The 15,419-nt window shown below is 32.1% G+C and overlaps 1 protein-coding gene across 4 annotated transcripts in view; it reads left to right on the forward strand.

Moving 5' to 3' along the window:
- LOC143067631 (mitogen-activated protein kinase kinase kinase kinase 5-like) overlaps positions 1 to 15,419 on the forward strand; it is a 72,326-nt gene that overhangs the window by 39,690 nt on the left and 17,217 nt on the right. For all 4 annotated transcript variants that reach the window (XM_076241019.1, XM_076241022.1, XM_076241020.1 and 1 more), the window contains 3 exons: positions 386 to 462; positions 918 to 983; positions 2,522 to 2,614. In XM_076241019.1, the coding sequence (XP_076097134.1) occupies positions 386 to 462; positions 918 to 983; positions 2,522 to 2,614 (236 nt within the window). The remainder of the gene's footprint in view (positions 1 to 385; positions 463 to 917; positions 984 to 2,521; positions 2,615 to 15,419) is intronic.

Raw genomic sequence — 15,419 nt, forward strand, 5'->3', positions numbered from 1 at the left:
TTTTTATTTTTATTTATTTTTTGTAAAACCAATCATAGAAGGCACAATTAAAAATTCAATATAGAATGGCTATTTATGGACCAGTTTAATAGTTGTTGCCAGGGTTCTGAAACATTTGAAAACATGGCTTTCTTCAAACATTGGGCATTTGATTTAAAGTCCACATTTTTCAAACCAGAAAAAGACTACATGCTCACATATTCTGCACAACCTACCAGGCATGATTGTTACAGATAGACCATGTCCAGAATGTAACTTCCTAAGATACCCATATATAGTCATTGTTGTTCTGTGATGCATTTCATGAAAAAGCAGTTATACTATATATGGGTGATACATTGTATCAGGTAAAAAGATCATTTAAATTTGTTTTATATATTTACAGGCAAGATAGAAACCATGTACAGTTTGATGTGATAAATTTGAATTCTAATTCCAGTTGGTTTATGGAATGTAATGAAGGTATTTTTACTTTGTTGCCATATAGTGAAAAATCACACACACCACATAAATGATGCAAATTTTGCACTTGTTTGAGGAGCCATAGTCAAGGAATCAGAAAAGATTACATGAAATTAACAATAAAGCAGATAAAACTAGTGGTTAAATACCTTTCACAATAACACACTTCAAGTTTTAACTCTCAGTTTAGTTGCTTTTAGTATTATACAGTTAATATTTGAATGTTTCCAGTCTCGCTATATTTAACATCTGAGGTCTTAATTTCAAGCATTAATTCATATAATCATATAGTTTAAGATAATTTAAAATAAATTGTGGTCTTATATTAAGGAAAATGAGATTTGAGCTTTAATTATGGTCAAATACTGTATATCTTTTTCTCCACTCAAGTCAATTGTCCCATTTGTTTACTCTATTTAGTCAGACCATTAATGCTTTTGTTCTATTGGTTTTAGGTGAAGCATTACCTGTAGTTAATGTTACCCAGTTAGAGAAAGATACAATTCTAGTCTGTTATGATAGTAAGTATACTTAAGTTAATTATTTCCCTGTCTTTGTTATAATTATGTCCAAGCTAAATCATGCGAAAATAACCCGGGTGCAGAGCCTTTCTATGATTTTACATAAACTGCCTTACTGTTGCTTTTAGACACTAGTAGTGCTTCCAGCTGGAGAAAGGACTTCATCACAGATTTTAGACTTTCAAATACAAAAGATATAATTTGATCACTTATTCCTTGTAACTACCAATGAAAAGTTTATTTCTCTAGCCATGCTAATTATATTGTGTTATCATCAACTTCATCATCATCATCATTTTTTGTCACAATTAATCTCATATAGCTTCATTTTGAGCACATGTTAGAAAAAATAATTTCACTCAAAACACATGTTGAACTTGAAAATATTAACAGTAAGCGATTTTATACTAGTTAATTAAGGTCCTGATTGTTGAACTTTTGCAGAGGTCTTGAACAGAATCAATATCTTTATTCTGTCGATTCTGTTTTTAAAAAGATTAACTCAAGGGTTGCCTATTGCTAGAATATTTACAATCAGCAATCTGCAAGTTATTATAAATGGTTTATAAATGGAACCATTCTTACAAAATCTCTTGATAGATATTGACTCCATAGGAAAGATGTTCACAGTGAAAAAAAGATTACATTACATAATGAACAGTTCTCAGAATAAGTTATAGTTGATATACATAGCAGACCCAACAGTAATGTTTACTTACACTTGTACGTTCAAACGTAGAATGTTGAAATGAACCTAAACGCTTCTTTCAATTCAAATTTGGGAACCTGTATTGAAAGACCACCTGTATTGAAAGACTAATTTTGCCTTCTCCCTTGATTGGTCTTACCTGTTTGACTTTTTTTATGCCCCCGCCATAACAGTGGGGGCATTAAGTTTTACCCTTCTCTGTCTGTACATACATATGTCCGTACATCCCAAATTTGGTTTCCATTCTCTAACTTTTAGTTTGCCTCAACCAAATATTATGAAACTTAACCACAATGCTTATTTCCACTAAACACAGACCAAGGTTGAATTTTGGTGGTGTCACTTTAAATCATTCTAGAGTTTACAAATGAAAAAAGTTCTCTTACTTTAGTTTGCTAAATGTTATGAAACTTATATTCAACGCTTATAACTACAAAATACAGATCAAGTTCAAATTTTGGTGGCGTCACCTTAACCGTTCAAGAGTTATTTCCTTTACAAATCAAAAAATTGCTGAATTCTTTATTCTGTTCTCTTACTTAAGTAACGAAATTTTATAAAAATTATTCACAATGCTTATTACCACAAAATTACAGATCAAATTTGAATTTATGTGGTGTCACGTTTACTGTTCTGGAGTTTTGCCCCTTTACAAATGGAAAACATGCTGATTTTTTTGTTTCGTTTCTCTTTCTTAAGTTTGCCCAAACCAAATGTTATGAAACTTTTTCACAACACTTTTGACATCAAAAAATTTTTTGGTGTCACCGTTGAACTTTAAGATATACAGATTAATTTTGTGATTATCAAATGTTTGTTTTTATTGCAGAATTTGTAAAAGTTGTAAATATGTCTGGAAAGTTAAAGTCAAGTAGAAAACAAGCAGCAGAGTTACATTTTGATTCTACTGTGCAATCATTAGGTAAGTGTATGTTATACCGCTTTTAAAAGGTGGGGGTATACTGTTTTACCTCTGTTTGTCCATCAGTCCTTCCATCCCATGAATATTTTCGTCTCATCTTTCTCAGGAACTACATTACAAGGATTTCTGAAATTTGGTTTCAGGGTTTATATAAGTCAGCTTTACCATGTGATGCGTTTCTATATTTATCACTCCACAACTTCCTGTTTACCAAACACTTGTATCATTTTCCACAAAATAGCCCAGTTGAAAGTTTTTGTCATATTTCTCAGGAACTACAATACAAGGATTTCTGAAATTTGTGTAGCTTCTCATTTATCAAGTATTTATAATATGATACAGTCATTAATTTTTTATATGACCGCAAAAAAAGATTTGGGATCGTATAATGGTATGATGATGTCATCATCGTCTGTGTCGTCCGAAGACATTTGGTTTCCAGACACTAACTTAAGTTTGAGTAAATGGATCTCTATGAAATTTAAAAAGATGGTTCTATACCACAAAAGGAAGGTTGGGATTGGGGATGATGGTTCCAACGGTTAAGAAATTAGGGGCCAAAACAAGCGTTTTTCTACTTTCAGGATAATAACTTGTGTACAAGTATTTCAATTGCTCTGAAAATGTACCACAATGTTTAATACCTCAAGTTGAAGGTTTGGATACATTTTGGGGGTTATGGTGCCAACAGTTAAAGCATTTTTGTTGTTTCTGGCCAATAACGTGTGTGTAAGTGTAAGTGTATGGATCTCTGTGACATTGTACCACAAGGTTCCATATCACAAAGGAAGGCTGGTATTGAGTTTTGGGGTAATTCAAAAACAAGCATTTTTCTAGTTTCCAGACAATAACTTGTGTTTAAGAGTATGGATCTCTCTGAAATTGTACTACAAGGTTCCGTACTACTAAGGAAAGGCTGGGATTGAGTGTGGGGGTAGTTGTTCAAAGGGGGGATTCAAAAAGTTTGGGGGTTCCGATTTTTTTAAGGGGTTCAAATTTTTTCTTCAAATTTTTGAAAAATTTCAAGAAGAATCTTTAATTGCACAGTATTGCACAATAGATTTGTAAGATCTTGACATTTATTTTGTGTCAGAAACCTATACAATGTTAAAAATTTGATCACAATCCAAATTCAGACAGTAACAAGCTTGAATATTGTGTCCAAATTTGCCCCAGCTGTTGAGCATTCAACCTTTGCGGTTGTATCAGGCTGCGCTCAGCAAAATAATTTATTATATCATATATTGGTATCACGTCGTCATCTCTGTGTCGTCCGAATAGACATTTGGTTTCCAGACTTTAAATTAAGTTGAGGTGAATAGAAATCTATGAAATTTAAACACAAGGTTTATAACCACAAAAGGAAGGTTGAGATTGATTTGGGGGGTAATGGTCCTAACAGCTTAGAAATTAGGGGCCAAATAGGGGCCCAAATAAGCATTTTTCTGGTTTCCAGACAATAACTTGTGGAAAGGTGTATGGATCTCTCTGAAATTGTACCACAAGTTTCCAAAATATTTTCTTCAATTCCCTATCAATTTTTAAAAAGAATAGTCCTAGGTAAAAAAGCATGCAGTAAGGTTGGAATAGGTAAATAAAAACTGTACCGGTAGAATCAAGGTAGACTCAACTTAATTTAAACTTAAATGTCCCTATTGTATTGTCAATTTTAAAGGCAAGTTGAGCTATAGATAAAGGTAAACAGTAACACCCATAGTCAAGCCACAGTAATTTCAATTGTTTTCACGTTTTTCTGTAAATTATGAAAAGACATATACCTTCACCCAGTGTTCTCCCCAGGGCCTTTTAGCATCATGGTAATGTGATGCTATAATCTTTAATGTGATGCTATCTGAATTGGTTTTCTTATAAGTTATGGTATAGATGTGATGCTTTAATTTTAGAAACAAGATGGTATTTCAATTTCCTCTGTTTACCAGATGTGACATGAAATATCTGGGGAGAACACTGCCTTAACCCTACTATATATGACCAAGGCTGATACTAAACTTATAATTGATAGTACCGTAAACAGCAAATAATTGTCCTGTCCCCAAGTACCTACATGTGTGAAAATTATGTGTAATTTTAAACAGTCCTTAACGAAAGTCTTGTATATGACTTAAAAGTTTGTCCAATGCGTAAACAATATCCAGACGCCTTTATTTTCCTTTTTCTCCCAATATAACCAAAATGGATTAATCAGAAGCGAGGATAACAAATGCGACTATGCATAGGACACAAAGGCATGATGATCAATTTGTTGTGGAAAGATGAGAAGGGACTCACAAAATAAGGTCATCTCATTTGTTAGTATAGATAACCAAATGTCACTGATCAAGAAAGGGACCTTCATACCATCAAATTTTGCCTGTATTTTATCACACATTATAATTACAATTTTGTAGATATGCCATTTATTAAAACCAATTTCAAGTGCATAGGAAATCTAAAATGATCAGATACTTTTATTGTCCCTATAATTGAGATTATAGATTTTGCTTGTATGTGATAATACATGTATCTCTATTTTCCTAAATTTTACATAATTGATGATAAATATCTACATTGTGTAAATTATGTCTGTGAAAATTTGTTGTAAGCAAAAATATTTTTTTCTGATCACTAATTTCAGATTTTCCCTTTGAACTTTAAAGTCATATGAACTTCAAATTAAAAAAAATGATGCATATGTTGTTTTTTTTTTAACTAAATGGCTAGTTTTTATTATAAAACTTATGTATACATGTATATACTTTTTTCCTGAGAAAATTCTGTAATTTGTCCAAATTTAGAAGAATTTACTTTTCTTTATAATTGTTTACTTCCAGTAAACAATTTGCCAATATGTTTTCCATATTTAGTGAACTCAGTGTGACCTTTCTCATAAATATGCCATGATTGCTATACACATGGATCTGCCATTGAAATAAACTATTATCTTAGTGTACATTATATACACATGCTGAATATCCATAATTTTTTGCTGATTGTTTACTATAAGGTGACAATGGGTAATGTACGGCTTCAAAACACGACAATTAATTATCTGCCATATTTTCACATCATAACAGACTGAGATAAAAAAAATGATGATTATACGATATGGATGCATAAAAAAATTATAAGATCATAACAGAAGACTAAGTTTATGATATATACATGCATTTGTTCAAGAATCAGATAAACATCATTTTTCACCAGTCACTCATTTTATATGACTTTAATAACTAAAAAGTTCCAAAAAATAATTGAGTTACAGTCCTTTGATTGAAATGCAATTCACTTAGCTGTTACCATCTGTGTTATGGACATTTATGAAATTTTATCACTGGTTGTTTCAGAAATTTCACTCATCCCGTAAGAATTTCTGGGGATAAACTGTCAAATTTCATACAAATTCATTCCAACACCAATTCAACATCAACACTACTAGGCTTCCTCATAGCCTCCTTATAGGCTTCCTCATTTTCTCATTATAGGCTTCCTCATAGCCTCATAAGCATGATAAGTCTCTAGGAATGATAGCCTCATAGGCTTCCTGATAGCCTCATGCATTTATTTTGAACCATCGTTCCAATTGGATTGGTGTGATGTCAAGCCAGGGGTCTATACTTTGCTACTTTCAGTATGCACATAGCTAGGCTCTTGGTTTAGGCATGGAGCAAAAATTTTAATTTTTTAGCTGAGTAGTTTCCCCAAGGGCCAAATTATAATTGTGATGTATATATATAAAATAAAAGTTGCAATTAAATTATGATTTATGTTTAATTCAAACATGGATACCAATGGCATTGCTACACAGTATTTCCCATGAGTTTATGTACAAGATAGGTTATAGCAGGAAAAATTAGGTCGATAATAATGTGAGCACTAAATCCTTAATTTTACATATCATGAGTTCAAATGGTGTGTTCTGAAAGAAATCAGGGGTAATTAAATTATTTAAATTACTATGAAATTACTATGAACTCATTATGTGTGACTTTGAGGATTTTGTTCACTGACACATTTATTAGCGAAATTGAAATATAGGGCAGAAAGTTACATCAGGATGATTTAATTGTCAGGTCAAAGAATTGGCAAAAAGATATGAGGTTGGATGTTTGCTCAGGTGTTAACACACATTTCCCTATTACATAACAGATTACCAAAGAAAAGATACAGTATAAACAACAGACAATTAAAATAAGATTAGAACAGCATCACATCAAACAGAAATAAATTTACTCGAAAAATATTTACAAAGAATCAGAACACAATGCAAACATGCAACAAATGACAATTAAACATATTCAGGATTATTTCTGAGAATTTTGTATAAATGAGTTACAGTCCTTTGATTGAAATGCAACTTATTCTCCATAATCACCTATTAATTGTCCATCTTCCTAGACACTCATGGTTCGAGATTAGTTAATTGTATTGCATCCAATGATTAAGTGTCAAACAAAGTTTATTATTTATTGTTTCCTGAAAAAGAAATATAAATCAACAAAACATTATTATAGCCGTCTTGAATCACCTTGTCTTAGAAACAGGACAGGAAATGTCAGTTGATCAACAAATAGTATCAATTAATAAATGTAGGATAACATCTCTGTATCAATAAATAATAATTATCATCAGGTCAATGTCCAATATTACTTTATATTGGAAATGGTCATCGATACAATTGTTATTAATATTTGATGGAATAATGTGTTTAATTATTGGAAATTAAGTCCATTGCTTTTTATAATGCTGATGAAAAGAATATTGGTTCAGTTTGTATCCCCTTTTAAGCTCACCTGACCTGAAAGGTCAACTGAGCTTTTCTCATCACTTGTCGTCCTTTGTCGTCCGGCGTCTGTAAACTTTTACAAAAATCTTCTCCTCTGAAACTACTGGGCCAAATTTAACCAAACTTGGCCACAATCATCATTGGGGTATCTACATAGTTTAAAAAATTTGTCCGGTGACCTGGCCAACTAACCAAGATGGCCACCATGGCTAAAAAAAGAACATAGGGGTAAAATGTAGATGTTGGCTTATATCTCTGAAACCAAAGCATTAAGAGCAAATATGGCAGGGAGTTAAATTGTTAAACAGATTAAGATCTATCTGCCCACAAATTTTCAGACGAATCAGGCAACTTGTTGGTGGGTTGCTGCCCCTGAATTGGTAATTTTAAAGAAATTTTGCAGTTTTTGGTTATTATCCTGGATATTATAATAGATAGAGATAAACTGCAAACAACAATAATGTTCAGCAAAGTTAGATCTACAAAAAAAGTCAACATGACCAAAATTGTCGGTCGACCCTGTATGGAGTATTTGGCCTTTATAGTCAATTTTTGTACAATTTTGTAATCTTTTACAAAAATCTTCTCCTCTGAAACTACTGGGTCAAATTTAACCAAACTTGGTCACAATTATCATTTGGGGTATCTAGTATTAAAAATGTGTCCGGTGACCTGGCCAACCAAGCAAGATGGCCACCATGGTTAAATTTAACATAGGGGTAAAATGTAGATTTTGGCATGTATCTCTGAAACCAAAGCATTTAGACCAATCTGAAGGAGTAAAAATGTTCATCAGATTAAGATCTATCTGCCCACAAATTTTCAGACAAATTCAACAACCTGTTGTTGTGTTTCTGTCCCTCAATTGGTTATTTTAAGTAAATTTAACGCTATTATCTTAGATATCATTATAGTATCTGATAATATCTAATTTCTAATACTATTAATTACGTTTTAACCTTATTTCACATGATTTACAGAGCATCTGTTAATACAGGTGAGCGACACAGACTCTTAAGAGCCTCTAGTTTTTCACCAAAACTGTCCAAGACTCATCTTTTCAGATGGGTGCTGTTGGCAAGGCTTTAGTTCATTTTAAGACATTACCCTCATGGATATGATGATAGCAGGCTTTCACTTATGATCACTTCTTTTAATGTTCTTATGATTTAATCATTAGAAATGCTTTTCATACCTCTTTAGATTCCCAAACTTTAGTGTTCCTGATGAATGTTTATTACGCTTTGAAACTCGAGAAATGACTCATTGGCCTGGTGCTTTTTGATACAAGGTATTGTTGTGAACAATGAATTATGTTCAAGTTTATGGGGAACTACTAGCAGTTGGTCAGTGATATTTGCAGTTTCAATGCAGTTGCATTACCGTATAGCGGGATATTTTTGCGTATAAAACAAAATCGCCAATTAAAAGTGCACATGCAAAGGTATTGATAACAGTTTTGAATCTGCCAAATTATTTCATATACTTTAAGTTTATTCACTAAAAATTGTGAAATTTTGCACTCGCAAAAATAACCCGCTATACGGTAGAACTGGCACATCTGATTTCTGTAGAGATTATTTGGCTCCTGCCCTTTCAGTTTTTGCTTAGTTTTCATGTATTAGTTTGTGACTAGTCAGTATACGGTGAACCACTAGTGGTAGGTCAATGATATTTGGCATGCAGTTGTATTAGCATTGGCATATCTCATTACAATGGAGATTATTAGGCCCCTGTCCCTTCAGTCTTGGTCTATTACATGAATCAGTTTGTGATTAGGTCAGTCTGTCTATTGGGAATCATATAGTGGTAGGTCGATGATATTTGATATGCATATGAATTAGCATTGGCAATTTTGGACCCGTAATGTCAGTCATGGTTCATTGATTTTGAATATTTTGCATAGCTTACATGTTAAAGTATGGATATATTAATTTCAACATTTGCATTTTCTATCAAATTAACAAGAAGATGAGACATATCTCTGTGTCAACAGTTTATTAGAATGAAATTCTATATTGAAAATCAATATATTTTATAGAACATTTACAAAAATGTTATTTTTATGATATCATCTATTATGGATTTTTAATTGATATTTTGTCAGTTTTGCTGAATTAGAATATTAAATTTTCACATAAAACATAATATCTGAAACTCTTTACTACCTTTTCATATTAAATTTCTGAACATTACACTTTATGTGTATTGGAATATCAATGTTAATAGAAAGCCAATGCAATTACAGTAGATTTAATAAGAATGAATCATTGAGGTCATAAATGACATGACATTGCACAAATGGTATTATCCATTTGACAGAAGCTGTAGAATTATAGAATTGTTCCCCCCTTTTTGACATTGATTGATTGCTGCTCTTGTAGCACTCTTGGTTATATAACAGTGGCCATTTTTGGTTGGTGGAGGAAGCCAGTGTACCTAGTGATAACCCTGACCTTCAGCAGGATTCTTATTAAGACTCTAACAACAAATATAGCAATGGCAGATCTAGAAATTTCAATAAGTGTGGGGGGGGGGGGGTGTTGAATGACTGCCATAAAAGGGGACCTGTTCCAGTCATGCTTCAGTGATTCCCTATATAATCACCCATTTTTTTTCCAACTACAAAGGGGGGTACCCCCACTCCCACCCCACCTTCACCTCCTCACCCCTCTGGATCCACTTAGGTAATTGAGATTAAAGTTTTCTTATAATTATCACTCTACCACAAATATATTGATTAATGAATTTATACCAGACACTTATAGAAACTGGAAGGTGAACACAGATTTACAACATTAAAATATACAATGATGAGTAATGTGGGTCAGAGTGACCTACTTCTTGTGGAAAACTCTCAAACAATGTCATATGGTTGCATGTTACCTAGTATCATCAATTAAATCACATCCACTGCAGATATTTTCCTAATCAAAACATATCTTTTGTCTTTTGTTGCACTGTAATGCACCATTTAGTAAATAGCTCTGTCAGGTAATGTGCATGACTAGGTATTTATTCTTTTGATCTTTAATTAACTAAACTTGTATTCAGTCCACTGAAACAAATGATTAAGAAATGTTTTATAAAAGCCTTTTAAAAATTCTGTTCACACCCCACTGTCATTAAAGCAATATAAAAGAAATTAGGATCAGTTTCTGTTGAAATTCTTACATCTCTTAATGAGAAATTAGTTTAATTTTTTGCATGACTTTTCATTAACTATGTATGGTCTCTTAGGAAAATAATAAACAAATAAAAACAAAGCAACAGTAACCACCTCCAAAAAAAGTTATATTTATGCAAGTATTGAGCCTTGAATCTTACAATAAAAGGGAAACTGTTTAGTCATTGTCATTAAGAAGATTCACCTGCATGAAAATCAATTTAATCATTCTGGTATAAAGTTAATAAACCTCAGGGGTCACCAGATTCTGTGTTCACCATCACTGCTCCATAGCATGGTTATACAATTGATTTTATGTAATGCTTATTTAATGAAATTATGGTCCATATAAAATCAAGTTAGAAAGTAATATATAAAATATTTTTTCTCAATCTAAATTATGTCTAAAAATTGGTTCATAAGAGTGCTTAGAAGTGATTTTCGTTTTTTGTAGCATTCATATTTAAAGTCATTAAATGGAAAATATTACATTTTAATTCTAATTACATATGTATTTAATAGGTAAAAATGACATATCAAGTTCAGAAAACTTTTGATGAATAACTTTTACTTTGGATGCCCATTTCCAAACAAAAAGAAAACCACTATTTTTATACACGCATCAAAATTTTGACGGGACGTATATGTTATACAAATGTATGGCATCCACATGTTGCACCGTAACTTGGGAACCACTTATCAAAATTTCATGAAACTTAATAGTTTTTTTATGATGGTCAAACAATCTGTATACTTTTTGGTGAAAATAATATTTAAACTTTTTGAGTAAGGGACTTTATAACTAAAACAGGAAAGGGGGGGGGGTTCACATGTAGTGCCGTATCTCAAAGACGATTTATGATCATCGCTTAAAACTTAAGACACTTCTTAGTTCTCCTGGTATAAACCACCCATCAATGTAGACATTAAACCAATACTTGCACCAAATAAACAAGTATAATCAATACTTGTACAAAATATCCAAGTATAATCAATACTTGTACCAAATATCCAAGTATAACCAATACTTGTACCAAATATCCAAGTATATATATGTACACACTCTGCATATAAACGCCATAAAAGGCTATAATAAATACCAAAGACTTTGTAAAGTGGATAGTCGCACGACAACGCCGATGCTCTATATTTAATGATAAATAATCTCAATACATACATATATATCTACACATATAATATATAACTCAAACATCAGTATCGACACAAAAAACTCTCCAAATAAAAAGCTTAATAAACTTTAACCAGAATTAAAATTTACCAAGAAAATTCGACTGCTCAGATTGACGATGTCGTGCTGAATGATAACATAGGCAATAAAATACCGCGAAAATAATTTTGAAGCGGGAAAACATTACGCCCTCTATGCTACATATGATGAAACACCCAAGAGAAATTAATTTCACTCTAATGCACTGCCCGTTTAAACGAATGAAATTATAATTCTCCTGGTATAAACCACCCATCAATGTAGACATTAAACCAATACTTGCACCAAATAAACAAGTATAATCAATACTTGTACAAAATATCCAAGTATAATCAATACTTGTACCAAATATCCAAGTATAACCAATACTTGTACCAAATATCCAAGTATATATATGTACACACTCTGCATATAAACGCCATAAAAGGCTATAATAAATACCAAAGACTTTGTAAAGTGGATAGTCGCACGACAACGCCGATGCTGAACCCAAAGAACGGGAAGCTATTTAGTACTATGTATGCAAAATTATATAGTCCAAATGTAAATAAAACAAAAAAGATATTCATTTCCCAAATTCTGAGAAACAATCCTACGTTTTGATAAATCTTCTTTCAAATAGCCATCCTTTGAAGTTTCCGACTTCCAACGTCCATGACGTTTAAAAAGTCTATCTGAAAAACCAAACCTTGCAGCGGTAATAGCACCACAAGATCGTAAACTATATAATCCGTATGCTTTTATATCGGTAACAAATGGAGAAAATTGCATCAAAGTAAATTCCCTCATCCTTGTATAGTTTAAAGGCTAATTTGTTGAACGAAAAACAAAAAGTTCTTTCACTTGTGACAATTCCTGAATGAATACAAATTTTAATCAGATTAAATGCTACTCTATGCATATATAATTCCAAATTAGGACTGGGCGCAAATTTGTGCGTTTTTCACAATAATAAACCAGTTTCCATCTCTGTAAATATCCGTTCTTCCGATACAAATTGAAATGTGTATTGACTTGCAATTAATTGCATAATAACGCAGATTCAACAATTCTGATACACTTAAAACATAGATATCCCAATATACACGCACCAATGGTACGTTGTGTAAAACGATTATATACACAAAATAACTTATTATACGCATCCTGTAATAACTCATCGGCTCTTCCTTCCAGATTTGTGGGCCTAATTTCGTTTCAACATCCTCAAAAACATATTTCACTAATTGAGAATCTGTTGTAGAATCTACACCAGTAATCGAGTGCACCCCTCTATACTATAGTATGCAGATACATACAGGACTAGACAAAGCAATATCGTTTCTGAACACCTGGAAAAAACATATGAAATAACATAAATTTAAATTGATATGTGGCTCCTTCCAAGTTTTCAAATAGTTCATCAATACAATACATTATACACCAATAAAATGAAAAATTACAATAAAGCATATGCAATAAAAATTACCCCAATACATGAAAACTATCACCAAGTTAATACTAGTTAATTTAATGTCACCCTAAACTCCATTCTAATAGCCAACACCGTAAATGGTAAATCCATATACCAAAAGCCGATTTATTCCCTCTACCAAATAAAAAATTAGCTTTGTTAGTAGGTAATGTAAACCCAACACCTGATCAATAAATATATCTCCTTTGGGACATAAAAACGGCCAGTAAAACGCCGATCTCCACAAAGGTAAAATAAAAGTTCTATATGCCTTGTACATGTATACATAAGGACTTTCAATAATAGGCAAACTGGGGGAACATACCACCCAATTATACCTTCTGATCAATTAATCTATCTTCTTTGGGACATAAAAACGGCCAGTAAAACGCCGATCTCCACAAAGGTAAAATAATAGTTCTATATGCCTTGTACATGTATACATAAGGACTTTCAATAATAGGCAAACTGGGGGAGCATACCACCCATTTATACCTTCTGATAAATTATTCTATCTCCTTTGATATATAAAAACGGCTAATAATACGCCGATCTCCTCAAATGGTAAAATAATAGTAAAATATGCCTTACACTGCTGCATGTATACATAAGGACTTTCAATAATAGGCAAACTGTGGGAACATAACACCCATTTAAAACCTTGCCAATAGATAGTGAACGCATCAATAAACATGAATGTACATTCCAATACCTGTAGTAAAATACAGGTAATCGATGGTTATGATCACTAACAAACCAATTAATTTCATGAGGACCCAAACAGGGAATCCAAATCTTCAAAATTATGTACTGCAAAACGGCAGTCATCAGTATTTATGATACGACTTATATAGTCTGCAATTTTATCTATGCCCTAGGTATCCATTCAACCTCTAAGAACAAGACTTAATTGTGCTTCTAACAAGTCACAAAAATGACATACACAATATCTGCAAATAAGGCTTCATAATGCCCTTATATAAACAATAACAAAAAGTTTTGGTTATCCGTAAACCATCAATGCGTTTATCTCTCATAAAATCCGTCCAAGAAGTCATATATATTTAACAGCCGTAAGTTCTTCCAAATAGAACTATGGTATACATCGTATTCATGACACATACCTTGAGCAATAATCTTACTGAACTGAAAGTCCAATATTAGATTCATATAGGCTGATATAACATCAAAACTAATGATTCAATCATAGTATAGCCACATTCCTATGACATATATACGAAATGGATATAATTTGACCAACGGAAGCTACAGTTCTCCCATAAAATCAACCTCAATATTCTGAAGATAGTTTAACTTGTTTTATGGTATCAAACAGTTATGAGTCTCTCAACCGGTTATGCTTATGATAGCTTTGTCTGTATCAATGAAATACTTTAGTAACCAAATATGTCAATGTATAACTGGGAGACCATGTGGATACAACCACTTTAATCAATAAGGTCTTGTCTAACTCAGGTGGCAAAATCTGTACACACGTTAATATCAGAATCGGTGACAAATCCATAAATCTATATACATAAAATTTAAATTTCTTATCATTCACATCAATTTAATTAGTGGTCACGTAACTTCAGTAAATATATATTAAGCAAAACTTCATCCCAAAAAGGAGAACGAGAATACAAATATATATGAACTTCCATCCAAGGATTAGTAGTCTTAACTATTATACCTCGTCATATGATCAGTAAAAACCAAGATGATCAGAATGCAGATCGTATATATGCCTATCTGGCGATAAGCTGAATGTTAAACGTTAAACAATAAAAATATGTTTAATTAGATTGCATATCTACCAAGATATCTTCAAATTTCACAAAGGTGTTTTCCATAGATGTAAATGACATGACCTACAATATATATCTAAAATTAAAACTTTGATTACCATTGCTTAGAACAGAGGTAGCAAGTGGTGGCAAGTGAATAAGCAAACCAATGGTTTACATCAGTACATTCAATAATAAGTCCTCTAAACAAAAAGATCTTCAATAGTTTATAAAACAAATAATGTTTTGTAAACAAACGGACAGCCGTGTAGTACAATTTTTAATAAAAGAGTATATAAGCGTGTAAAATGGTATCGGTATTTAAATTGTCGGTAATGAAATCATGACAACCAATGTTATACCAAAAATCAATATATCTCTATAATCT

The sequence above is a fragment of the Mytilus galloprovincialis genome, chromosome 3 (genome assembly GCF_965363235.1).
Source record: "Mytilus galloprovincialis chromosome 3, xbMytGall1.hap1.1, whole genome shotgun sequence".
In the NCBI taxonomy this organism is placed as follows: Eukaryota; Metazoa; Mollusca; class Bivalvia; order Mytilida; family Mytilidae; genus Mytilus; species Mytilus galloprovincialis.